General features: G+C 52.7%; 9 protein-coding genes and 1 non-coding gene across 10 annotated transcripts; 7 read left to right on the forward strand and 3 right to left on the reverse strand.

Moving 5' to 3' along the window:
* The first annotated feature begins 27 nt into the window (after positions 1–27).
* Positions 28–657, forward strand: BO72DRAFT_26650 (uncharacterized protein). Its single transcript, XM_040940171.1, has 3 exons — positions 28–96; positions 166–547; positions 621–657. Exon 2 carries the CDS (start codon positions 171–173, stop codon positions 465–467), a length of 297 nt encoding a protein of 98 aa, XP_040804029.1. The 5' UTR covers positions 28–96; positions 166–170; the 3' UTR covers positions 468–547; positions 621–657.
* An 836-nt stretch (positions 658–1,493) lies between these two features.
* On the forward strand, positions 1,494–3,774 carry BO72DRAFT_525692 (uncharacterized protein; the record flags this gene model as incomplete). Its single annotated transcript, XM_040949977.1, has 4 exons — positions 1,494–2,210; positions 2,288–2,819; positions 2,880–3,407; positions 3,473–3,774. Exons 1-4 carry the CDS (start codon positions 1,947–1,949, stop codon positions 3,772–3,774), a joined length of 1,626 nt encoding a protein of 541 aa, XP_040804030.1. The 5' UTR covers positions 1,494–1,946.
* Positions 3,775–4,336: 562 nt separating this feature from the next.
* On the forward strand, positions 4,337–4,941 carry BO72DRAFT_493850 (uncharacterized protein; the record flags this gene model as incomplete). Its single annotated transcript, XM_040948417.1, has 2 exons — positions 4,337–4,417; positions 4,474–4,941. The coding sequence occupies 2 exons, from the start codon at positions 4,337–4,339 to the stop codon at positions 4,939–4,941; spliced, it is 549 nt and encodes a 182-aa protein (XP_040804031.1).
* A 756-nt stretch (positions 4,942–5,697) lies between these two features.
* On the forward strand, positions 5,698–7,332 carry BO72DRAFT_26659 (uncharacterized protein). Its single transcript, XM_040940172.1, has 2 exons — positions 5,698–6,015; positions 6,087–7,332. The coding sequence occupies exons 1-2, from the start codon at positions 5,850–5,852 to the stop codon at positions 7,169–7,171; spliced, it is 1,251 nt and encodes a 416-aa protein (XP_040804032.1). The 5' UTR covers positions 5,698–5,849; the 3' UTR covers positions 7,172–7,332.
* Positions 7,333–8,126: 794 nt separating this feature from the next.
* Positions 8,127–13,319, reverse strand: BO72DRAFT_504280 (ATP-binding cassette transporter; the record flags this gene model as incomplete). Its single annotated transcript, XM_040949143.1, has 11 exons — positions 8,127–8,565; positions 8,648–9,111; positions 9,165–10,097; positions 10,157–10,508; positions 10,570–11,165; positions 11,215–11,458; positions 11,512–11,852; positions 11,927–12,378; positions 12,438–12,520; positions 12,589–13,056; positions 13,273–13,319. 11 exons carry the CDS (start codon positions 13,317–13,319, stop codon positions 8,127–8,129), a joined length of 4,419 nt encoding a protein of 1,472 aa, XP_040804033.1.
* A 268-nt stretch (positions 13,320–13,587) lies between these two features.
* On the forward strand, positions 13,588–16,129 carry BO72DRAFT_475737 (fungal specific transcription factor domain-containing protein; the record flags this gene model as incomplete). Its single annotated transcript, XM_040947344.1, has 11 exons — positions 13,588–13,661; positions 13,715–13,752; positions 13,811–13,877; positions 13,944–14,071; positions 14,134–14,374; positions 14,429–14,694; positions 14,750–14,764; positions 14,817–15,002; positions 15,064–15,536; positions 15,601–15,937; positions 16,007–16,129. Exons 4-11 carry the CDS (start codon positions 14,006–14,008, stop codon positions 16,127–16,129), a joined length of 1,707 nt encoding a protein of 568 aa, XP_040804034.1. The 5' UTR covers positions 13,588–13,661; positions 13,715–13,752; positions 13,811–13,877; positions 13,944–14,005.
* Positions 16,130–16,357: 228 nt separating this feature from the next.
* BO72DRAFT_493854 (FabD/lysophospholipase-like protein) lies at positions 16,358–17,664 on the reverse strand (the record flags this gene model as incomplete). Its single annotated transcript, XM_040948418.1, has 6 exons — positions 16,358–16,420; positions 16,478–16,736; positions 16,805–17,059; positions 17,126–17,365; positions 17,424–17,565; positions 17,619–17,664. 6 exons carry the CDS (start codon positions 17,662–17,664, stop codon positions 16,358–16,360), a joined length of 1,005 nt encoding a protein of 334 aa, XP_040804035.1.
* Positions 17,665–18,387: 723 nt separating this feature from the next.
* On the forward strand, positions 18,388–19,740 carry BO72DRAFT_525696 (FabD/lysophospholipase-like protein; the record flags this gene model as incomplete). Its single annotated transcript, XM_040949978.1, has 6 exons — positions 18,388–18,412; positions 18,484–18,631; positions 18,687–18,902; positions 18,954–19,372; positions 19,428–19,453; positions 19,510–19,740. The coding sequence occupies 6 exons, from the start codon at positions 18,388–18,390 to the stop codon at positions 19,738–19,740; spliced, it is 1,065 nt and encodes a 354-aa protein (XP_040804036.1).
* A 379-nt stretch (positions 19,741–20,119) lies between these two features.
* On the reverse strand, positions 20,120–20,191 carry BO72DRAFT_t68. The gene has a single exon. It is a non-coding gene; the product is annotated as a tRNA-Gly (tRNA).
* A 1,858-nt stretch (positions 20,192–22,049) lies between these two features.
* On the forward strand, positions 22,050–22,538 carry BO72DRAFT_456718 (uncharacterized protein; the record flags this gene model as incomplete). Its single annotated transcript, XM_040946291.1, has 2 exons — positions 22,050–22,307; positions 22,422–22,538. 2 exons carry the CDS (start codon positions 22,050–22,052, stop codon positions 22,536–22,538), a joined length of 375 nt encoding a protein of 124 aa, XP_040804037.1.
* Between the last annotated feature and the right edge of the window lie 54 nt (positions 22,539–22,592).

Here is a 22,592-nt window from a genome sequence, read left to right on the forward strand (position 1 = left end):
GCGATCGTCCGCCTGTCCTTCGGGTTACCTCAGCCGATATTACGAGATTACCCTTAACCTACGGAGTACTCATAGCAAATTGACACTACATAGTATGTATGTATCAGTCTGGAAACATCATTCCCACCAAATGTCACCAAGACTGATTCTAACAAACCTGCAAAGGTAACATGTCTCACCTCATTGCTGGTCGGAGGAGATCGCAACTCCCCTCCTCCCCGCCCCACACCAACCTGAGACCTTCCAGCGGGCCTTCCCCAACAGTCCAAACTCCAATCTCATCCACCCTGCAAGAAGTGGAGTTTCCGGCGAATATTTCCGAGCTGCGGGCTCGCTTAGAAGGGGTAATTGGCGAAGGATCAACAGTAGAATCTCCCGCGCTTAACGACATAACTACACAAAGGGGCATAAGTTTTTGGTTATCTCCAATGACGGAATGGCGTCCATGCGTGCCGACTGCCGACTAGTTCTGACCATTGAGCACTGACCACTGCGGTAAGCGTGGTTGTCAGCACGGCCAGGTGCAATTGATGTTGTTGCGGATGATGTCAGTTCATTGCTTTGGGTCCTTGGGTGACGAAGGTGCAGTCCATCTTTGACCTTTACTCAAATTCCTCCAGAATTTTATGGAGTACGTACGGCAATTCAGTTGCCGTTGCTCTCGCAGGCGATGATAGCTTCAGAGCCACCCATAGGCTAATGTATTTCCCGCTCCTGCTTATTGGCCCTGACTTTCACCCTGGAATCCTTTTCCGGGCTTGATGGTTGATTCTGTGTATAGAGGAGCCGCCAGTGTTAGTCTTCTGCTTCACAGAAGGAGAGTCGCCATCGTCACCACTCTCAATTCCCTGATCTGCTTATTATTTGCTGATGCAGTGGGCTTCTAGCTCTATTTCGAGATTCTTCGTACAACTAGAAAAGCTGATTCAACGTGTTCTTACACGACCTGGATTTGCTAGATAGTGAAGCGGGAAAGGCCCTTGTGGAGGGTGAATGCCAGGCATTCCCTAGCAGTGATTCAGGTTGAAGGTCTCAGTCATATATGCTTTTTTGGGGAAAAAAAAAAGCTGATACATTTGTTTAACAAAAAGCAATTCAACAGCTTCGGAGATTGAATAAGAGCCTTGCTGCATTGCTTTCCTCAACCTGCCAAAGCGGCCCAAACTCATACGTCTCAGTCCCGATATATGTATCCGCGTTGAGTAGTCCGGATCGCAGCACACCTGTACCACCGAAGTTTTGTCTTATATGCTCACCCATAGATATGAGCCTCAATTATTACTACAGAGTATACATTGTACGAAAAGCATTCAATAAAAGACGATCTATTCATGGGCATGCAAAACCGAGTATGTTAGTGCCTGAGGCTGCATCTATACTGCCGTGGTCAGGCACAGGCGGTGAAGGCGACCGGTGGCCGGCACCTGCCATTTTTGGAAATGGTGGCAGGCGCGGGACTCGGTTTCTCTCTCAGTCAATATCACCGTCATCCCATTGAGATTCTCCTCCTCTTCTCGATGAGTTGATCGATACCTAGATTCTCAGCCCCTTGCTGAGTCTCTCCGCACCGAGTCTTGCTCAATCGGAATTCCCTCCCGTCGCTACCCATTTCCTTCTTGGCTAATGCTTACTTCTTTGTCCGTTCTGTGGCGTCAAATGAACATCGTCAACTCGATTGCACATGCAGTAGTACGCTCATCCCCTCAAATGAAGCGCTTACTTAGGATGACGCGCCGGGCATGAACGCGCGTCGTTTTCAGCTGAGAGAAAGATTGGAGGGGAATGGCGCGCAACAGACAAACAACCCCGGAGGATGAGAGAATCCACCATCAGACTTTCTCCCTCGACATGATCGTTCTCATTGCGCCTTCCTCCACCCGCGCGATCAGCTTCGAGCCCAACACCGACCGTCGAGTCTTCCCGGCCCCAGAACTTCGCGAGCAACAATGACCGCAACCTCCGAACCCAACGACGAGCACAACCTCCAAGAGGCGTGGGAGCGCGTGTGCCGCTCGTTCGCGCAGACCACCAAGGTCGATCTTACGACCGCGCCCAACTACACCATCGAGGAAGTCCTCGAGTGGATCCGTGTCCGGGAAGCGGAGGATCTCGAAAGGAACGCTAAATACAAAGAGGGGAAGGCTGTGATCGACAAGACGCTGGCATTTGTGAAGGTTCTTGGGGGCATTGTTGCGCAGGGCGCGAGCATGGTACGTCTCAGTCACCCTCGTGCCGATTAGTTCGAATAGTGGGCTGAGATGCTCTCCCTTTTTTCTTTCTGGCACAGATGTTCGCGCCCAGTAGCCTCTGTTTCAATGCTATCGCCTACCTGATCGACACCGGGGCAAAGTTCAAGCGCATCTTCAGCAGCCTGGCTGAGCTGTTCCGGAGGGTCTGTGACGTGTTGGACCGCATGCAGATATACATGCGCCTACCGAGCGACGCGGTGGATGTCGCCCTGCGAAAGATCCTCAACGAGCAGCTGCTCTGTTTTGTGGACATTTGCGCTCTGTCAATCAAGTTACTGCAGGGCCATAAAGTCCTCATCGCCCTCAAGGTGTTTGCGTTCAGTGGCGATGAAGGGGTTAGCGCGCAGTTGGCTCGGCTAGCTACCCTTGGGGAACGCGAATCCCAGATGCGCGCGACCCTGGGCTTTGAATCGCAGAAGGCAAGTGAGCGGCGCATTTTTGAAAATGCAGAGGAGACCAAGATCATTAGCACTGCTGTGGAACAACTTCTAGATTCCGAGCGAATGAAAAATGTCTTTACTGTGGAGAGCAGGACATTGCATGATCTCGACATCGCTCTCGGCAAGCCAAGTGAAGGGTGGCGTGCTCACTAGGCGACGTTGAGAAGTATATCAAATGAGAGACTTGTAGGGACCGGTGCCTGGCTTTTGAACGATCCGTTTTACACGTTTTGGGCAAGGGTTGACCAAGAATCGTGTTCCATACTCGGCATCGATGGGAGTGAAGGATGTGGGAAGTCCTTCTTAGTAGCGCACATCATCAAGCACCTTCGGGCAATTCACTTGAATGACGACGATGGATTGAGACCGAGCTCGATTGCCTATCATTTCTTCGGTCATTACACAGAGACGCAGTCGCTGATCCGGGCTCTGAACATCATTTCGTGGCAAATCGCAAACGCAGACCCCGCATACCGCAAAGACTTGAGCTCTGTCGACATGACAAGCACCAGTGACCTGGAGATCCTCTGGAACCGTTTGTTTGTGAAGTCATACGCGACCGACTCGTGCTTCTTCATGTTGTTAGATGGGCTTGAACAATTAGATAAGGGGGAGGTGGGGCAATTGCTTGCCCTTCTGGTCGAGTTGCACACTACTTCCACAAACTGGGGCAAGTTCCAGCTCCATATCCTCCTGATGGGTCAGGATGAGACCATGAGTTGGATCAGAAGCCATCTTGGGGTCATATATCAGTCATTGGTTTGAAAACCAAGAGCGCCCAAGACATGAAGAAATTCATCGAAAGTCGGGTGGACCGGCTGGATATTTTCGGTGGTTCGTCGGAACAAGTCGTCTCAATACGCCGCGAGACCTTGGAAACCTTGATGCGAGAGATTCAAGGAGACTTCGTCAGCACTGGCTTGTTATTGGACGAAATCAGCACTAAACAACGTCCCGGCGAGATTCGAGACATTTTGGCTCGCTCGGGACAGAATCGCCAGGACATTATAGGAAGGAAGATTGACCGGCTGAATGCAACCCTTGGCAAGGAGGATATCGCCGAACTTAATGAACTTCTCACCTGAGTCATGTTCGCTGCGAGGCCACTTACTCTCGGGGAGCTTGAAAGCGTTTTATCTCTCAAGGGCCGTGAACAATCGCTGAGGCCACTATCGAATGTGATTATTGACCAGTATTCGTCTCTTCTTCGGGTTGAAGGCAAACTGAATGGCGCGAGCAAGGAGTTCGACCTCAAGTCCCGTGTACTGTTGGTGTCGGACTCAGTGAGACACTTCCTGGATGCACCAGTAAAAGATGGCACGGGCATGGAATCCAAGGTTTGGGATGAGGTTGAGGCAGTCAACGAAAGCGAGGTGCGAATTGTGCGCCGAATCTTGGAGTCCGTCTGCGATGCTAGCCTCTTCCAGAGATTTGGGTTTGAAGACTTTTTTGTGGCAAAGCTAAGCAGAAGCTCTCTCAAGGTCCGTGTTGATGTTGAGAGTGCGCACTGCAAAATCCTCGGCTTGCTTGGAGGCTATCTGTTCGCCCCACAAGCCCGAAATAGACTTCCTGCTGGATTATGCAGTTGAACCTTTTCCCTATCACCTGGAGCAGATCGACCTTTCATCAGTGCACCCACAGGACAAGATGTCTATAGGGCCTTATCTGGTGGCACTTTTCGATGATGTGGAGATTATCAAGCGACGGTGGTCGACTGGCTATACGTCTGTGAGCAAATTACGGCAGGTCTGGTTCTACAAGGATACACTAGTCCATGCCTCGAGGCCGATCTCGTTCTTCTCTCTGACAACGATCCACTCAATGATTGGGAAGGCTATATACGTCTTGCCGGCCACCTTCGAGCAGTTGGCATGTGGGATGCCACTGTCGCAGCTTGGTCCCTGGTCAGCCCGAATCCCGACTACTCGAACCCCCGGAAACCCCGGGGGCCTATGGATATCTTTTGCGAGGGGGGCTGTGGGGCCCACTGGACCTATGCGGATGACCTCTATGTGTGCAAAACTTGCCCAGGTGTTCATTACGACAAAGCCTGCGCGGACGAATTGCGGGCGGGGACGCTCGCAGTGGAGATCTGCAGCCATGATCACGAGTTGCTGCATGTTCCGCCCTATGATCCCATCGCCCAAGCGAGGATCGGCGAAGGCAATGTCCGCGTGGGCGGGGAGGTCCTCAGTGTCAAGGCATGGCTTGAGCGGATTAGACAGGAATGGGGGCTAGAGTTGGGAGGCTAGACCCGGCTGCCTTTAGTGATGGGTCTGTCTAGTCCCACTATCTGCTCATGGCAACGGAATCTTTGTCCCTAGCAAGGTTGCAATGGAATGTGAGCAGCTATTGAGGGTAGTCCACCACAGGTCTTGTTCGCCCTACACGACTGGCCCAGTGAATCCGGATAGCTATTACTCGGATGCTCTTTGGCTACTGATATTCTGACCAGAGATGCTGTGTCGCGAAGATGACTACTACCTCGTACTCTGATGTTGCTGAGGCTAATTCCAGCCACAGTACAGCCGCTTTTAAGTTATGCACCCAAACGGAGCGGTGGCTTTGGTACCCGCTCAGTCGAAGCAAGTGGCTTAGTCCATAGTCTGTTTCCGTGTAGCATCAGCTTAAAATACCTGCTCGTGATTGACCCAAGAGTACTCGAGCATGCATGGGTTCGTGTTGCTGCTATTGTTTGGTACGCCGGCGAGCCACTTTTGATCATTGGTGGTGTCGTATCTCTTCCATGGTTCGGGCCGTGGAGGCACTGCACCCTGTCACTATTTTCGTCCACACAAGCCTTGTGGAATAAGCCTTCCCCGGATTTATTGGAGCTTTCGGCGCGAATGGTTTAGGTCGGAAGGGCTCAGCCTGATGCACTGGTGAGTTCATCCATGGTTGGGTGCCGGTCGTCTTTTTGTTTTGACGGGCTTCGGGATTGAGCCTCACTGTTTACCATACTGTCAGGAGCATAGCCTCTCTATCTGCGGTAGATATAGCTTGTAGTATGAAGACGAAGTCTATATAAACCTCAAGGGCATCAGACAACATCGACTGGACATCCTCACAACAACAGCAAGTACAATAGCAACATTCAAGTCTGCTCTCGATCGTTCAATCTCCAAACCAAGCCTCTTTGCTACAAAGATCAACCATCACAATGTATGCTTCAGCATCTACTCTCGTCACCATTGCCTCGTTCGGACTTCTTGCGCGGGCTCTGCCCACCGCTCGCTCGCGCAACGAAGTTCCAATAACGTTCTACGCGGCCGGTGGCGTGCAGCTCACACAGAGCTTTCCCACCGATGGAGCTCCTATCGCCATTAGTACGACTTCCCGTCGCAGTACTACTTCGTGTTTGGCCTTCCATGATTGCTAACACTTTTCTTTTCAACAGACAACGGACTGAGCATCTCCCGCATCTCATCCAGCACCCCGGATGTTACATGTGTCTTCAGCGGTATCGACCACAGCAGGACCACTGTCCCAGGCGCCGCGATAGTAGACGTCGGGCCTCCGCAGGCTCAAACGCAGGGCTACTGCTTCGTGAGCTACGTTCCATCATCAACTCCAGCGAGCTCGTGGGTACCTTCGCCGTCCGCCACTCCGCCAACCCTGATCCAGCCTGATGACGCGTGGACAATCTGGGTTCAGCCGACAGAGACCCCGTCAGTCTGGCGTCGGTCTAGGCAGGACTTGCCGGCACCAGGCCAGGGCTCCGGCAATGCGCCAGAACTGGAGGTTGAGGATCCACCTACTTTTGCCCAGGAGCCGGAGGAGCCCTCCACTACTATTCCCTCTTCTGAGATTACCTCGCCGCCTCCTAGTCCTCAGGAACCGGTTATTACGGACTCGTTGCCGGGTGATTCGACTGCGCCGTTGACATCCTCGTGCTCGACGACACCTTCCCCTATAGTCACCTGCACTACGACTCCGTCGCCTGTAACATCGTCGACTATGACTCCGTGCCATGAGTGCGAATCTACCACGACACCGTCGGTTGTGACCTCCTGCACTACGACTCCCTTTCCTGTGACCTCGTGCACCACGACTCCCTCACCTGTGGTGCCGCCCACTACGACGCCATGCAACGAGTGCGAGTCTACTCCTACCCCCTGTGTTGACTGCGAACCGACCCCCACTCCATGTGATGACTGCGAGCCGACCCCTACTCCCTGCAAAACCTGCAAAACGACCCCTCCTCCGTGTTCCGAGAATCCTTGCGTCAACACGACCTGCTCCGATGACACCTGCCCTGACGACAACTGCCCTGACGACAACTGCCCTAAGGGACCCTGCACTGATCCATCGCCCACCCCAGTTGAGTGCCCCGACGACGGCTGCCACGAGGACCCCTGCCCCGACGAGAAGTGCCACGACAACAACAAGCGTCCATCATACACCCCATCTGAGCCCTCGGAAGACCACATCGAGATCACCTTCAACGGAGAGGTCAACGCCGACTTCGCCGAGTTTACTTAGTAATTCTTTGCCTCGACGGAACTGGCCCTACGATAGTGGTTGTGAGAGTCAACCACCGTGAATGACAATGAGACCAGATCACGGACCTCGGGCGAATCCAGATAGAGGTTAGGGGGGGTGTACACTGCTACTTCCATGGCTTGGGATATACGGGTTGAGAGCGCGTTTCTGTGGAGACGAAAGTGTGGACGGAGTCGATTGTCCCTTGCTTTGTGCTTTATTGCTTGGCTACTGCTCATCCTGTGATTATTGACTTTTCTGTGTACATTGTCCTTTCCTTACTCTTTTCTTGAGTTAGTTTGGCAGTGAGACTTCTACAGCTTTACATCATGGTTTTTACATGCACCACAGCACAGTTGCGCAAACAGTCATGGTTCTTCTTGTCCATGCATACGTTGTTACTATTGCTCACCAATACAATAATGACCGATATTGTCACTTCTTCTCTGGCACCGACTTGATCGCCTCCTTCGTCATGGAAGCTCTGGCCCTGGAATCGGCATGGCATTGGATCTAATCACACTGCTTAGGCCTACTAATCTTATCGGTTCGGCGCCGAGTCCCGATGCGAAACCAGTGGCTCCACTTTTGGCTTCGGCGCCGAATGACGTCAATCTCACCGGGGGCGAAATAGAGCCAGGCGCAAGAACTAGAACCCTTGAAGTAGACATAGTCTGATGTGCAGGGATAGGAATCGCACTCTTGTTGAGATTTTTACATCATTGTTCGAGCCGAGCCCAAGATGGACAAACAAAGAGTAAACACCTGACTATGACAACCACACCTGGCGAAAGAAAAGAAACTGCAATAGACACTAATTACCAATTGAGTGAAGATAAACCCCGCAGATGGGTTTACAGTACATCAACAACACAACCATATCAAACACATCCACTCCACCATCTACCAACGAACCCACACTCAAAACCCCCCGAATTCACCCTCCCCACCAGCCCTAACCCCGCTTCACCCACCGCCACAACCGCGAAACATCCACCCCACCCCGCACCCGCACCCCCCAATACAACCCCAACGCCGCAACCACATTGAACCCGATATAAACCCACATGAGCCCGAAATTCCGCCAGCGATCCGCATACTCCGCCGACAGTGCCGTCAGGTACACGTTCGAGTCCGTCATCTGGCAGTAGGCGCAGTCCCGCGTGGCCTGCGGGTTGGCGACGCTGCCGCCGGCCCGCTGCATGTACGCGGCCAGATAGCTGCCGCAGGTCTGGTTGGACGGGGGCTGGATCGTGATCTGCTCGAGGGTGGAGCAGTGGACTTCAGTGTTGGCCAGGCCGGTGGAGAGCATGCCGCTGACCAGGTAGGTTAGGGGGGAGACGCGGTACATGAAGATCCAGAAGCCCGGGAGGGCTGTGGGGGAGGCGAGGACCCTTTATTTCCGGGGTTGGGGGTTGGGGTTAGCTGGGATCGATGGTGAAGAGGAACTGAACTGGAGATAGGGGACAAACTCACCCGCAGAAGATCAAGCACATGCAGAACAGCAGCAGCGCCAGCGTCGCGCCCACCTCGGCCGTCGCCACGCCCGCCACCATCATGATCGTAAAGGTGCCGCAGTGCATCAGGAAGGACCAGATGAGCAGGAACATCAGCCCGCTGCGCTCGCGCGTGGCGTGCGTCTCCTGCGCGTTGCGGTCCATGCCGATCAGGTAGTAGAACGGGAGGAAGATCAGCACCGCCGCCAGCGAGTTCCAGGGCAGGTCCGCGAAGACGTTGGCCAGCATGAAGGCCGACCAGGCGTACGTCTTGGCGGGCCGTTCGCGGACCTCGTACAGGTCGCGCTGCTTGATGAAGTTGGGCATCGTCTGGTAGGCTAGGAAGGCGAAGATGACGAGAAGCATGAAGATCGCGTAGGTCTGGTGCTGCAAGCCGAGGATCGTGATTTCGGTGTTCAGGAAGGAGAGGCCGATGAACAGGGCCTGCGTCGGTGATGAGAACTGCATGTAAAGAGGAGCAGGGGGGGCAGACTTACCGCGCCAAAGCAGAGGATGAGCTTCGCGTAGATGTAGGAGGGCGTTCGCCAGTACTGCTCCATCACTCGCTGGGTACATAGTTGGAGCTGGGTCAGAAACGGCGCCGCGTACTGTTGGTCAGAGTCGACTGCAGAGCTTTGTGTCGAAGCCTGGCGCTCTTCAAGATGCTGCAGCTCTCGTCGCACCTCCTGGTATTCATGACTCCCCTTCCATGTCGTTGCCCAGTCGTGCGTGGATTGCGTGCCAGGCGCTGCTCCGATGACTTCTAGCATCCATTCAGCCGGGTTTTCTTCACGGGTACACAGCCTAGCACCGTGTCGTTCGAAATAGCTGGTCAGCACCTGGGAATTCTGTCCTATCGGTCCAAAGTAGACCGTGCGACCGCCCTTGGCCAGGAGGAGTAGACGGTCGAACTGCTCGAAGAGAATCGCCGAGGGTTGGTGGATGGTGCACAGAATCGCCTGCCCGTGGTCGGACAGCTTGCGCAGCAGTAGGGTGATCGACCAAGCAGTCTGGCTGTCCAAGCCTGAGGTTGGCTCGTCAAGAAAGACCAGTAGATCGGGTTTTGCAGCGAGTTCCACCCCGATAGTCAGTCGCTTCCTCTGCTCAACGTTCAAACCCTCGCCCGGAACACCGACGACTGCATCCGCGTACGCCCGCATTTCCAGCAGGTCGATCACCTCTTCGACATACCGATACTTGTCCGCTTTGCTCACCGATGCCGGCTGTCGGAGAAGGGCACTGAATCGTAGCGCTTCGCGAATGGTACTGGTCTCGAGATGGACGTCCTGCTGCTGAACATAGCCTACCCTCCTCTGGAACGAGGCGTCTCGAGGGACGCCATTGACAAAGACTTCCCCGGATACCACCCCGGTCTTGACCCTGCTGGCAAGGAGATCGAGAAGTGTGGTTTTACCCGCGCCTGAGGCTCCCTAGTTTAGTCACAATATCAGTGCTGGCTCGATTGGCTCGGAGCTAACAAATATCCTACCATCAATGCAGTCAGAGTTCCGGGAGTCACCCATCCATCGATGTGGTCTGATATGCGGCGCATCTCGCCTTTGATCGGCACGTCGTAGCACACATCCTTCCAATGCAGGGTGTTGGATTGGAGCTGGAGATGGAGCTCACGATCAGACACCGCAGCATGCTCTGCTGTCGTGGCTGCCTCGCTCTTGCCGGATTCCTCATCATGTGCAGCATGTCCGATGGCACTGACAGCTTGTGACTTGCGCTGAAAGACGAGAACCTCGCCTTTGGAATGGTCAAACATCACGAACTCCGCAATCAGCAGGTACGTCGTCATGAAAGACAGGATGAAGGCAATCAGAATGCCGAAGTTCCTGAGCATACTCCAGTCAGTACAGTACATGTATCGTCTGGAAGGGCATAGTGAATAATTACCTCCATGTATGCGAGAAGTAATAGCTATAGTTGGCCGCCACATATGCATCCCCACTGACCAGGCTCGAGGTGGTTGACGCACCGGCCACGGCACACGTCCTGTACCCACTCGCAACGTCCTGATATCCTGGCCCCGAGGGCACGAAACTGGCACACTCGAAGTAGCGGCCGTGGAACTCGTTGGCCACCAGCGTCTCGTACGAGTATGCGATCGGATTGATGTAATTGATCCACCGCAGCCAGCCCTGCATGTTGCGAGTCGGGAGGACAAACCCCGTGTACACCACCAGCGCGAGCACGCCCAGGGCGATGGGCGTAAGCGCCTGTGGGATCGTGCGCGTGGATTGGGCAATCGTGCGGAAGATCATGGACATGGTCAGGGTGGTCATGAAGGCGAACAGCAGGTAGATGGCCACGTGGTCGGAATCGCGCCGCAGGTTCGACATGTAGTACAAGGGGATGTTAAATCCGATGGTGGAGAGCACCTTGCTGGGCAGGTCGCAGATCATGGATGCCACGGCCTCGGACATCGGGTGGTAGAAGGCGTAGGCGGCATGCTTCTCGACGATGGGTCGTTGGGCGTACAACGCTAGGATCTGGGGACTACATTAGCGGCTGCTGAGCTGGTTGCCCGGATGTACTCACTTCTAGAGCGCTACTCAAAGCATTGAATAGCACGGCGAAAAACAGAAGGACGCAGCGATCGACAAAGCTGGCGGTCGAGTCGTCTAGGCTGTAGAACACACTGCCTAGGACGAGGGAGAGGAAGAAGTTTCCGAGCACAGTAGCGAAAAAGAAGGTGGAGTCGCCCAAGACTCTGCGGTAGCCTCGTCGTATGCACAGTAAGACTTGCTGGGGAATCGATATGGTATAAGGTGAACTCGGGGTCCTGCACAGTCTAAGCTTCGAGCGATTTTGTGTCTAGTTGGTGACGCTTCTTACATCAACCGTGATCTTTCCGCCTTCTTGGAGGCTGCGAACTTCTCAAAAACAACCTCTGCGTCATGCTGTTGGTTGAAGTGGTCAATCTCCTTGCACAGCTCTGTTCTCAGCTGGCTCTGTTTCCAGGCTTGGGCGAATTCATCGGGTGTTCTGGGCACTCGAGCTTCAAAGCCTGGCCGAATGATTCGTTCGACCGGGTTGGTCAATGAGGTAAGGAAGTCTCCTGTCGTTTGTCGATCGGGGCAAAGGTAGCCCATGTCGACGAAGTACTGTTTTGCTCGATCTACTGGGCCGAAGTAGATTTGCCGACCTTCATAGAGCACTGTCACCTTGTCAAAGCACTATTCACAGCACATACATTGCGGTGGTCAGCTTGACGATTCCCACGCAGGACCTTGAGGAGGTAAAGACACACATCGTAGGCCTGTTGCGAAGCCTGGTACAGAGCAACCACAGCGGCAGTACCGGTCATCTTGACGCCCAGCCTGACGGTTTGAATGAATCGCAGCGCTGTGGCGCTGTCCAGCCCGCGGGAGCTGTTGTCCCAGCATTGGATACAGCTCTGTGTCAGACAGGTTTCCGCAATGCTGACACGCTTCCTTTCTCCACCACTCACTCCGCGGATGAAGTCGTCGCCGACTTTAGTGTTGACGGTGTGCGAGATGCCAAACACAGCCATAACCACATCGCGGAGATGAGTTGCATAAGTCTCTCGGGATACACCTGGCAGCCGGTTCCGAGGGGTTTTGGCCAGAGCGGCGTACAACAGCGTCTGTCCGACCGTGAGATGAGGGAAGTGGACGTCCGTCTCGGCCTGGTAGATCACATCCCCACGAAATTTGCGATGCATTGTCTTCCATGGAATGCCTGGTCGCAAGGGGACTTTCGGTCAGCTCCCACTCGACATGTGATGTGGTCTGACCTACCTTCATAGCTGAGCTCTGTGGAATCCGCCACCGATAGTCCATTGGTATGGCCTGCGATTGTCTTCAAGAGGGTGGATACGCCACTGCAGATACGAAATATAGTCAGTCAAAGCCAATCAAGCTGTTACTCGTGAGATTTGATAGTACGAACCTTCCTGGTTTCCCCAGGACAAGGAGCATCTCGCCGCTGCGGACAATGCCATCGTGGTCTCTTAAAATCTGCACCTCGCGTCTTCTTCCGGGAACCAAACGAACCATCAAATCCCTCAGCCCCTGCAGCACGACGTTCGCAACAGTGGGCTGGTAAGCAGCGCCGCCCCCGTATCCACCCACGCTGAGATGACGGTATGATACGCCTGCTCTACGCTTGGGGTACCGCTCGGGATCCTGCGAGGTCAATTCAATCAAGGCCTGGACCCATCGCTTGGCGCTGAACTTGGGAGAGTTGGGATCCAGGCACGTATCCTCTGCATCCGTAAATGGATTGATAGAGGAGCCGTGAGGCCACTCATGTACCGAGTCTTGCGTGAAGCGTCTTGCCAATTTGAGGATTTGATGCTGATTCTCTGGAGATATCTGCATCGGTTCGGCTTCATCTGCCACGTCGGCTGTCCGATCACTGGACGAGGTCGACGTAGACCTGCTGGTGTGGGTAGCCTGCTCAGGCAGTTCAGGCAATTCGGGGATTGAAGCTGGGTCGAGCATGGTGAAGGGCGACAGAAGGAATTAGGGCACAGAATCTCGCTCGGTTGGTAGGATGACCGAGGAACAAGATTCGCGAAGGTAGCTGTGTGTTGCGAATAACAGGCTCCATGACGATTTATATCGCATTCACCACAGCACTACCTCATCAGCATGTGATGAAAGGGGTTTTTCACTCATTCTGCTGGGCAAAACATGCAGCCCAGCCTAGTAGCAGACATGATGATAGACGGCGCCGACGCGCGACTAGCGTCGGGGGCGATCGGAGCGGAAGTTAGGGCCAGCGTGGGCCAGCGTGGGCCAGCCGGCCGGCGCGGGGCGTCGGAGCTCGTCGGCGGTAAACACAGCAACGCAATAAGGGGCCGATACTGCCAATGCTGAGAGCAGCAGCCTTTTTCTCTTCGTCTCCTTCCACCTCGACTCCCCATCTTTGTGCCATGGAGATGATGTCAGCGGCTGCATCAAGCTCTGCCGCGCTGCACAAGGCGTGTGACGCCTGTCGGACCCGAAAAACGCGATGCAGTGAGTGTGGACTCTGTGGAGTGTCTTCTTCCGCTTTGGCTGACTTTTGCCAGGTCTGTCAGGCACCAATGCCACCTGCGATCTCTGCCTGGTAAGTCAGGCCCCCATCCCTGTAGCCCTCATGGGCCGGTATTAATATGCTGCTGCAGTCGCAAGGGCGCCCCTGTTCCTTTACGCCGGTGAAAAGGCCCCGCAAGCGAAAGTATGAATTGGAAGGTACGGAGTAGTCCGTGTTGAATTAATCATAATCATGAGATTCAAAAGGCTGATGGTGTGCACTAGCATTGACACCTCTTGCGGATACTGATACCACCTCGTTGTCCTCGAGCACCGGCGCCCTGTATATGGACTCTCTTCTGGTGAATCGACAAGCGTCTCGTCACTTGCGAGACTCGGGCCATCCAGACCAGGTAGGTAGCATGAGCATAACCGCGAGATGACCGAACACCCGAAACTAATCGTGCTCTTGGAGCTCACCACGATCTCCGGGTTCAATCCCAATATCTCGTTCTTCCCCGCCAAACGAGTCAAGGCGATCAATGAAAGACTGGGGCATAACCGACTAGACCAACTACTCGAGCAGATCCGCGCACTCGTTTCAACGAAGATCAAAACCGCCTGTGCCATTCCGCAGTCTTATATCCAGCGGCGGCACTCGTTAAGCCAGAGCCACGAGTTTCCTGATTGGGCCAGCATTCAAGCTCATATCTCCGGTATCTTGGTACCTTTTTCCATTAGTCCTCCTGCAAAGTATTGATGAAGAGTAGCCTATTTTGAAGCCGTCCACCCAGTCTACCCGTTTCTGTCTCCCGACACATTCCGTCAGAAAGCCACGGCCGAGGACCTGCCCCATCTGCTTGCTGCTGACCGCGCTTGGGCGGCATTATTCTACGCGATTGTTGCCATTGGATGCCAGAATAACGAGGGGGGCAGCTTTGAGGTTGGAGTGGGTGAGGCCTGGCAATACTTCGAGCGGTCACTGTCGTATTTTCCAGACTTGGTGTTCGGTCGCGGTTCATTGACTGCCGTTCAGGTTTGCACCTCTGCTTTTTATCCCGAGGGAAGGATGACACTCACATGAACCCTAGGCGCTCATGGCTATGGTATGACACTTCGTATGATCGAGTATCCCCCTCTTTCTAAAGTTGACGGCAGGCAATCTTTTCATCCACCGTGTCTGCCTTTCAATTCGAACCCCTGATGTTGTCAGAAGCTAGCATGATGGCGCAGGCACTCGGCTACCATCGCTCGAATGGGGTGCAAGAAACGGCTCACCGACGCACATTCTGGGTCCTTTACTATCTTGAAAAGACTTCATGCTTTGGCACGGCAAGGAACTCCGTCAGTCATTCCATGCCAATCGATCTACCTAGCTCCTCTTTACTGACACTCGCCAAACAAGGTCATCGATGACTCCAACATCAGCTGTGCCATTCCAGACGTGCTAGAGTCTACCTTTGGGGACTACGACTGGTTCTTCTGCTTCATCAAGTACGGCCGTCTAGTCTCAAAGGTCCATCAGTCCCTCTTCAACGTCAGCGCCGTGAGCCAGCCCTTGCAGACATACAACGCCACCGTGAACAGTCTACGCTCGGAGCTAGAGTCCTGGCGTCTTGCGATTCCCTCTCGATTCCGGCCGGGCGAGGTCCCGAAACCTCGTCTTCTGCGCGAGCCATTGGCTCTTAAGATTGCCTTACTCACGCATTATCTGTACTTCCACGCTCTTCTCACTCTATCGTGGACCATCCTCCATGTAGGGACTGCTCGCGTCGCGGCGTCGCAGCAGGACGTCTTGAAGCGCGAGCTGTTACGCACGGCGAGAAGTGTTCTTGAACTAACGGCCTTTATCGAGGTCGCGCCTTCGACGCCTGTCTGGTGAGTTCTCTTTTGTGACCGTTTTTCTAGATGTGTGGCAATGACACAAATACAATAACTGTAGGATTCTGGCCGTCCTCCCGCTCTCCGCCCTCATGATCCTCTTCGACCTCGTCGTGCACAACCCCACTCACGCCGAAACCGGCCTGAGTCTCGCCCTCCTCGACATGGCCGGCGGGCACTTCAGCCGCATCGAGTACGCCAGCAAGGGGGCGCTTCCGGGCTCCCTGGTGGCCGAGTTCGCCCACCTCGCCCGGCAGTACGTGTCGGATGTCAGGAATGGCAAGACGCAGAGGGGCAGCGAGACTATCCGCGCCCCAAGGTGCGTTGAGAATACAGTAACCGCACCCGTCATCACAGATAATACGGCTCTGGTGTCAACAGCCGCCCTGCGTGTCCCGGTTAGCAATCCGTCAATGAATGTCGATCGGCCCCGGGAGACCGAGCTCGATCCGACGGCGCCCGTCCAGTCCTGGAGTCCGGCCTCGTTCGACCCCATCTCCTTTCCGCTGCTCGATGATCCGAGCTATGCGCTGGATGATGTGCAGTGGTTGGGGATCGATGTTATGGGGCTTTTTGATCAGCTGTATTGAGTAGAATATACTTCATCAAAGTTTCAAGTGGAGAAATAATCCACTTGGTAGTAACCCGAACTTGACAACCACCTGAGAAACAGATTCCGTAGCACGTGGAGTTTATATTACCTCCATCCTAATATACTAACTCAAATTTCAGCGTTATGACTTTGCTTGGAAAGAAAGATGTACAATCCGCCAACGAGAAGAATGGATATTGATCTGAACAAAGCTGTAACCATAGCTTTAGGATGCAGGATGGCGGGTTGGTAGAGGATAGTAGACCAGTAAATCAAGCACGTAACTGAACTTAGAATAATGTTCTTCACCATTTAACTACCTACCGGGATAGGCCATTGCGCGTACAGCATCTTGGATCGTCGCCTGCGTTTGGGGTTTCGCAAGGTAAGCCCTGGTCAGGTTCTCGATGGTTGGCAACTGGCTCGCTTGATCAAGAGGGATATCTGCAAGTCCCCCGCCGCAGTTGAACCGGAAATAGGACCAATTCGATGACAACCCAGCAATTTCTTCAAAAGCATCATGGTCATTCTTGATGTCGGTTGCAAGGGCAAGGGCATTTTGAAACACGTTTATGATAGTAAGCCTGTCCCAGAACCGCCACCAACTATTTCGCGCCGTCAGATTTTGGAGGGTGTTGGCTCCCCAGTTCCAATGCTAATAATGCATGCCGACGTGCGGTCTCCAATACCCATGTACGATTTCTGTTTCGAAAACGTCAGAATCGGGTTGTTGAAGCCCAACCCACCATCGATGTAGTACTCCAGGGGTCCCAGTTGTGCGGGAGGAAAGTAGGTGGATGCAGCGCTGGTGGCCAAAGCGGCTTCCCACACAAGACGATTGGCTTGTCCATTTGCAAAACAGGCAAAGCACACCGCTCGATTGTCAATGATTCTCCCAGCGCTGTTCGAACGACGGCAAACCACGTAGCTAAATATGGACGACCTCAGTATGTGTTGTGTGAGGATACACCTGCCCACCGACCGAAGTACCTACCAGTTGCAATTGGAAGAAGGGTTCTGCATCTGTGTGCGGGTGCCTGTGATCAGCTGGATTTGTTGCCGAAGCAGTCCCTGACTGAAACGTGACCCGGCGAAAAGTCCACCGGTGAGAGCACCAAGATCGAGATTTGGCCAAGCTGCACGTCGTCGGAACACGGTGTTAGAGACGCCACGGAGGCTATTGATGCATGCCTGCATAGGCATGGCATATTTCTTGATCATCAACGCGCTTAGGCTATACTTTGTGAGATGCGGACAGCCCGATTGATCTCCATTTCCCTTCCTCAACTTACCCTCCGCCGCTGGTCCCAAAAGCGACATGAAACACATTGCCTGGAGGCTGGTCATCTGCCGCAAGCCCGTTTGCAATGTTATATTGACGCACTATTTCCTCAAGGATAAGGAGAGAGGAGAGGCTGCGCACACCCACCCCATCTAAGCCCCAGGGTTGTTAGTTTCACTTGGGCAAGTGAAGCAAAGAGTCGTACCAAGTGAAAGGCAGTTCTTTTCTGCCCGTAGATTGTGGTGTGACATTGTGCAGATTGTGGCATCGAGTGGCCCGGTATCACCTACCCTAGTGTGGGTTTAAAGATGCTAGATCAATGTATCGTACTTTGCCTTTCCTCGGGTTTATAACCCTCTCACTGAAACAGACCCGTCATGTGCATGGTGTTAGGATCTCACAGAATCGCATACATGGAGCGTCGATTTACGAGAACTTACCATGAACTTCACAAAGCCATCAGAATGGAGATATAGTTCATTCGAGTATTAACTTTCTCGATGTCGTTTTTGTCTACCCAGAAAGCAAATTGGCAAATAACTGCACTCTCATAGTCCCCATACGAGGAGCTAGTATAAGCTGGTAGCACAATGGGGTAGAGTAAGAGGTAGGTGGAGCTACAGCATCACGACAAAGTAGGAAAAGAATGCGGTCGACGCCAAGGGAAACGATACGGGGAACAAAGGAACATTGCGCCGAAACCGAGATCTCGACCCGAACATATATGGTTGACAATAATAGATCATGTCTAGAGCTAGCATGTTCCGAGTGGAAGCCACAAATGGTCCCAAGGTTGGACGATAGTTTAGGGTTGCAAGTGGAAGGGACATGTGATACAGCCCTTTGGTGACAATGGATTATGTAATTGGTGACGTATCGGCTTGACTGTTGTTTTATAGTTGCCATTTCCACTACATATTTCCATCGATAGAGATAGGGAAGTCCATCGCATTGCCAGTCCTGCGATTCTCAATATGGCCTGGCGCGTGCTCTCGTTGGGTAAGTCCGGAAGCCCTTACTCTATAATTATTGTGGGCGAGTTTCAGCACAATAACCATAAAACTCTTCAGACGGAGGGGGGATTCTCGGCTACAGTGAACTTCTGATCTTGGCCAATATCTTGAAGGGGATTCCACAGCTTCATGGGGAAGAATCAAATTCCGGCGATATTTGCCCGTGTGACTATTTCCATATCATCACCGGTTGTGGTATTGGCGGGTAAGGAATCCTATCGATTGCATCTGCTGACACTATACAACTGACAGACAAACAGTGTCATTGCGTTACTTCTTGGTCGTCTTCGTCTAACACTCGCACAATGTCTACTTGAATATCGCACTCTCTCAACTTGTATCTTGCGTGAAAGCTGGGGCGGTCCTCTTTTCGATAGGAACAAGCTACAGGAAGTGGCCGACAGTATCGTCGAGAGATACTGTCATACTCCGTTTGCTCTGCTGCTTGAAGACGATATCACAGACAGAGGCAAGACGTAAGGGCTCTATCTCTTCCAAATCATCTGAGAGTTTTGCTGACGGTGCAGGTTCGTATTCGCTGTCCAATCGGACCGTAAACCATATTGTTTCCGGACATATCCCTGCAGTAACGATCAGGATACCGTCCCGATCCGTATCTCTGATGCGATGGTTGCTCTTCTGTCAGCCCGGGGTCAGCTTGATGAAGTTTCGATTGAAACATCCGATGGTCCCACTGCGTTTTCTGATGACTTATATCCTTGTGGCCTTCGCAATCCCATTCTCGATGCTCTCAAGGAGGTAAGGGAACAGTGGAGCGACCAGACAATCGGACTGATCTTGAGTATTGGAACTGGGGGCGTACCGCCCAGCGATATACCTGATCTCCTCAGGCTTGGCAAGCTGCACGACCTCATGATTCCCTCTTTGAGTGACTTAGTCCTCCCTTGGAAACTGCTCGGTCAGCTGAGACATCTTGCATCCATTGGTATTATCTTATCCGATATGCATATTTCTACTACATCACTAACATTTGCATCAAGGTACAATCGATAGGTCACCCGACGAGGTAACACTTGTTTGTTCTATACTTGACCCCAAGCTGAGCGGCTGACCATTTTCCAGGTTATCGATATGCTCGAAGACAACGAACGATATATCAAGAACAAACTTCACTATATGGGATATGAGGATAAGTACAATCGGTTTGAGATAGGGCCGGTGCAAGACACGGGACCGAACGACTTTCGAAGTGTGAAGGAAACCGCAGATGAAACAGGTCGCTATTTGAGTCAGCACTCGGAGAGATTGGTCTCATTGGCGACTCAACTACAAGGTGTTGGTGTCAGCCACTAGTACAATCTCTTGGGGGACTTGCAATCTCTTATATGACAGCATGGCTTGGGGAAAATCTGAAGTAACTTTTCATGTGGCCTTTGTTCGCAATTTGTCCCTAAACTTCCAGAGTACTAACTTAATCACTGGTGCTCTAAGCACCTATCTATGTATTGGTATTATGTGGGGCTAAATGATCGACTTGCAGACACCCTGAGCATTACGATTGCCATTCCTTCCGAGAGTAATAACAAGCACCAGTGTTGATCATGGTGAAGCGGAGATGCGAAAGTCCGCACGACCTTGCACCGCAAAAAGAGAAGATAAGAGATAACAGCAACCCACTGTAGTCTCTTGGCTGGATCGTGTGCCGTTAGAAAATGAAAAGCGAAAAAGAAATTGCGTCAGCGGGGAGTCGAACCCCGATCTATTGCTTGGAAGGCAACAATGCTAACCGCTACACCACTAACGCTGTTGTTTTGATTAGTGACTTTGTATACAAAGAATATTCTACTGAATGTCTTGCGAAGCTCTGGAACTATCGTAATATCTGGTTGACTTTGTTCGTTATGGCAGATGATGGAACAATTCTGGTAAAGCATGTTTTGCTCGGTTTGTTTCCGTGTTCCTGTTGGCCTAGACAAGGCGCATTTTGCTCTCTGGATTACCTGGTGATGGTTGTCATATCCGCTGCTGACATATATTTTACATGATGGTTCGGTAAGTCGAATCTAGCAATGATCCATATAACTTATTGTTGCATATTCATGACATGCATCATACAGAGCATGTGGGTGAAGCTATAGCCCACTGTATCCTGTCTCTTTTAGTTTGTTCAGTAGTGTCTTCAGCACTCATAGATACGCCACGTACAACCGACTAATGGCATGCCGGCAGGACTGCAAATGAATTCCTTTTTGAGAAGAACTACGGACAAGAAGGAGGTAAGAACCCGCTAATACTCCGCCATGATGATTGCTACAAATCCCATCTTTCAGCTGCAGAAACCAACAGTTGTATTTTCACTCATGGAAGGCCACACGAGGGGGCCCGTGCCGAATGGATATAGTAGAAGAGGTTCTGAACTGGCGGTGCGGCGCGGTCCACAAACTACTAGGCACCGATCGTGCCCTAGAATCGGCATCGACAAGCGCCGTAATAGACCCCAGCGAGTGACCCGCTCGCATTCACCGCGCCCCTCACGAGTCATGTTTGCGAGCGTCACAGCTGAGCCAGCCTCTGCTGTAGCCTCTCTTATCGCAGCAATGACTGAATACAGCACCGACCTCGGAGATTACCTCGGCCGGGGAGTCTCCTGGATCCGTAGGCTCAAGCAGATCTGCACAATTGACAAAGGAGGGCAAATCGGCTGATCAGGAATTTTAGTCAAGCAACACTCCGAGGATAGCAGAAAAAGGAGCCCCAACAACTCCGGTCCTAAGCTCACGGGCTAGTGCTCAGCCCTCAACAGACACGACGATCTGGTCTTCCTGCACATCAAAGGCTATCACCTCGGGTATATCCGATGGAACGGCGCCCCGAGAGGCGTGTTCTTCGATTCGCGCGGGCTCGCGGTCAAGTAGCGCGAGTCGAACGCGCAGTTCACGGTGCTCGGGCGGGGGGAGTATTTCACGGCTGAGTGTTCGAGGGACGATATGGTCAAGTGGGCCAGACGCTGGAACGGGTATAAGGTGACCGGCGATGAGAAGGAATACTATATGGCGCGGATTCAGGCGGCCGAGGAGGGCGAGGGCGAGGAGGCGTAGGCGTATGCACTGAATCTGTATCATAGCTTGGAGATTAGAAATAATGACTTGGAACGTTTTAACACAACACAAGATATGTGGCTCGTTGGGACAGGCCTTGTCATCCTACATTCAAGGTTTTATTATACATGTACTTGCGCCTTATTGGGTAATGGTGGTATATCCTTGTCAGGGTAGTCTCACATAGACATTAAGGTTAATTTATGACCCAAGGTTCAACTGTCCAGCCGGCTATCGCTATCAAATGTCAGTTGACCTATCTATTGTTTGAAGGCATCAAAAAAAAGGTAGAACGATAAACCTATGTTCCATGTACGAATCCGCTGCAATACGTCCTCTTCGCTGGCGTCAACGACCACTCAACTGTTACGAGCGTTGATGGGGAGTCTACTATGTATGCTCTTCTCAAGTGATGCGATAAGATGGCAAATTTACGCAGGTGCGCAGATATTTAATGGCAGATGCTTCTGCTCATTTTGACTACCGACGACAGCTTCCCACCCAGCACAAAAGAACTGAACCAAACACCAAACAGTATCAAATACGTCGTATATTTCCATTACAATGCACTGCAAGACTGCTCTCTTCCCTCTCTTCGTCGCCTGTACTCTTGCTATCCCCGCCGTGGTCCCTCTCGAAGTACGAGTTCCACCGAACAAGCATCAGGGCTCCTGGCCATTCACCATGCCAATCCCCCCATGCTCCCCGGATTCAGAACTAGTAGAATTTGCAACCACCTACAATGACCATTGGGCGGTCTGGACCGACCAAGAGACGGGTATTGTGACCGTCAAGGGACACAACAACCTCAAGGGCACGGGGGTGGGGTTGACCAGCGGGCAGAAGTAACAGCTGTCGAGCGTCCACAATGAGGATCAACATTGGACGTCCATCCCGCCCTTCGAGCAGGAGTACCACGCGGTACAAAAATACCAGGTCGTCAAGCAAGGCGGTGGCCGGGTGTACGAGTCCAAGTACAATGTCTATTGGACTTGGGACCCGATCCAGGGCATGGTGTATCGCTTCGAGCGCGGCGAACTTCCGTGCTTCTAAGTGAGAACTTCCGATGCGGCGGTTGTCCGGTGCCTAGTCTGTGGCCTGGGGTCG

This window comes from Aspergillus fijiensis (genome assembly GCF_003184825.1).
Source record: "Aspergillus fijiensis CBS 313.89 unplaced genomic scaffold BO72scaffold_11, whole genome shotgun sequence".
Classification (NCBI taxonomy): Eukaryota; Fungi; Ascomycota; class Eurotiomycetes; order Eurotiales; family Aspergillaceae; genus Aspergillus; species Aspergillus fijiensis.

Excerpts from the sequence above, each read along its gene's own strand:
- BO72DRAFT_26650 (XM_040940171.1), top strand. The coding sequence starts at position 171 with ATGTCTCACCTCATTGCTGGTCGGAGGAGATCGCAACTCCCCTCCTCC.
- BO72DRAFT_26659 (XM_040940172.1), top strand. The coding sequence starts at position 5,850 with ATGTATGCTTCAGCATCTACTCTCGTCACCATTGCCTCGTTCGGACTT. Across the intron at positions 6,016-6,086 it reads TGGAGCTCCTATCGCCATTA|ACAACGGACTGAGCATCTCC; the intron begins GTACGACTTCCC and ends TCTTTTCAACAG.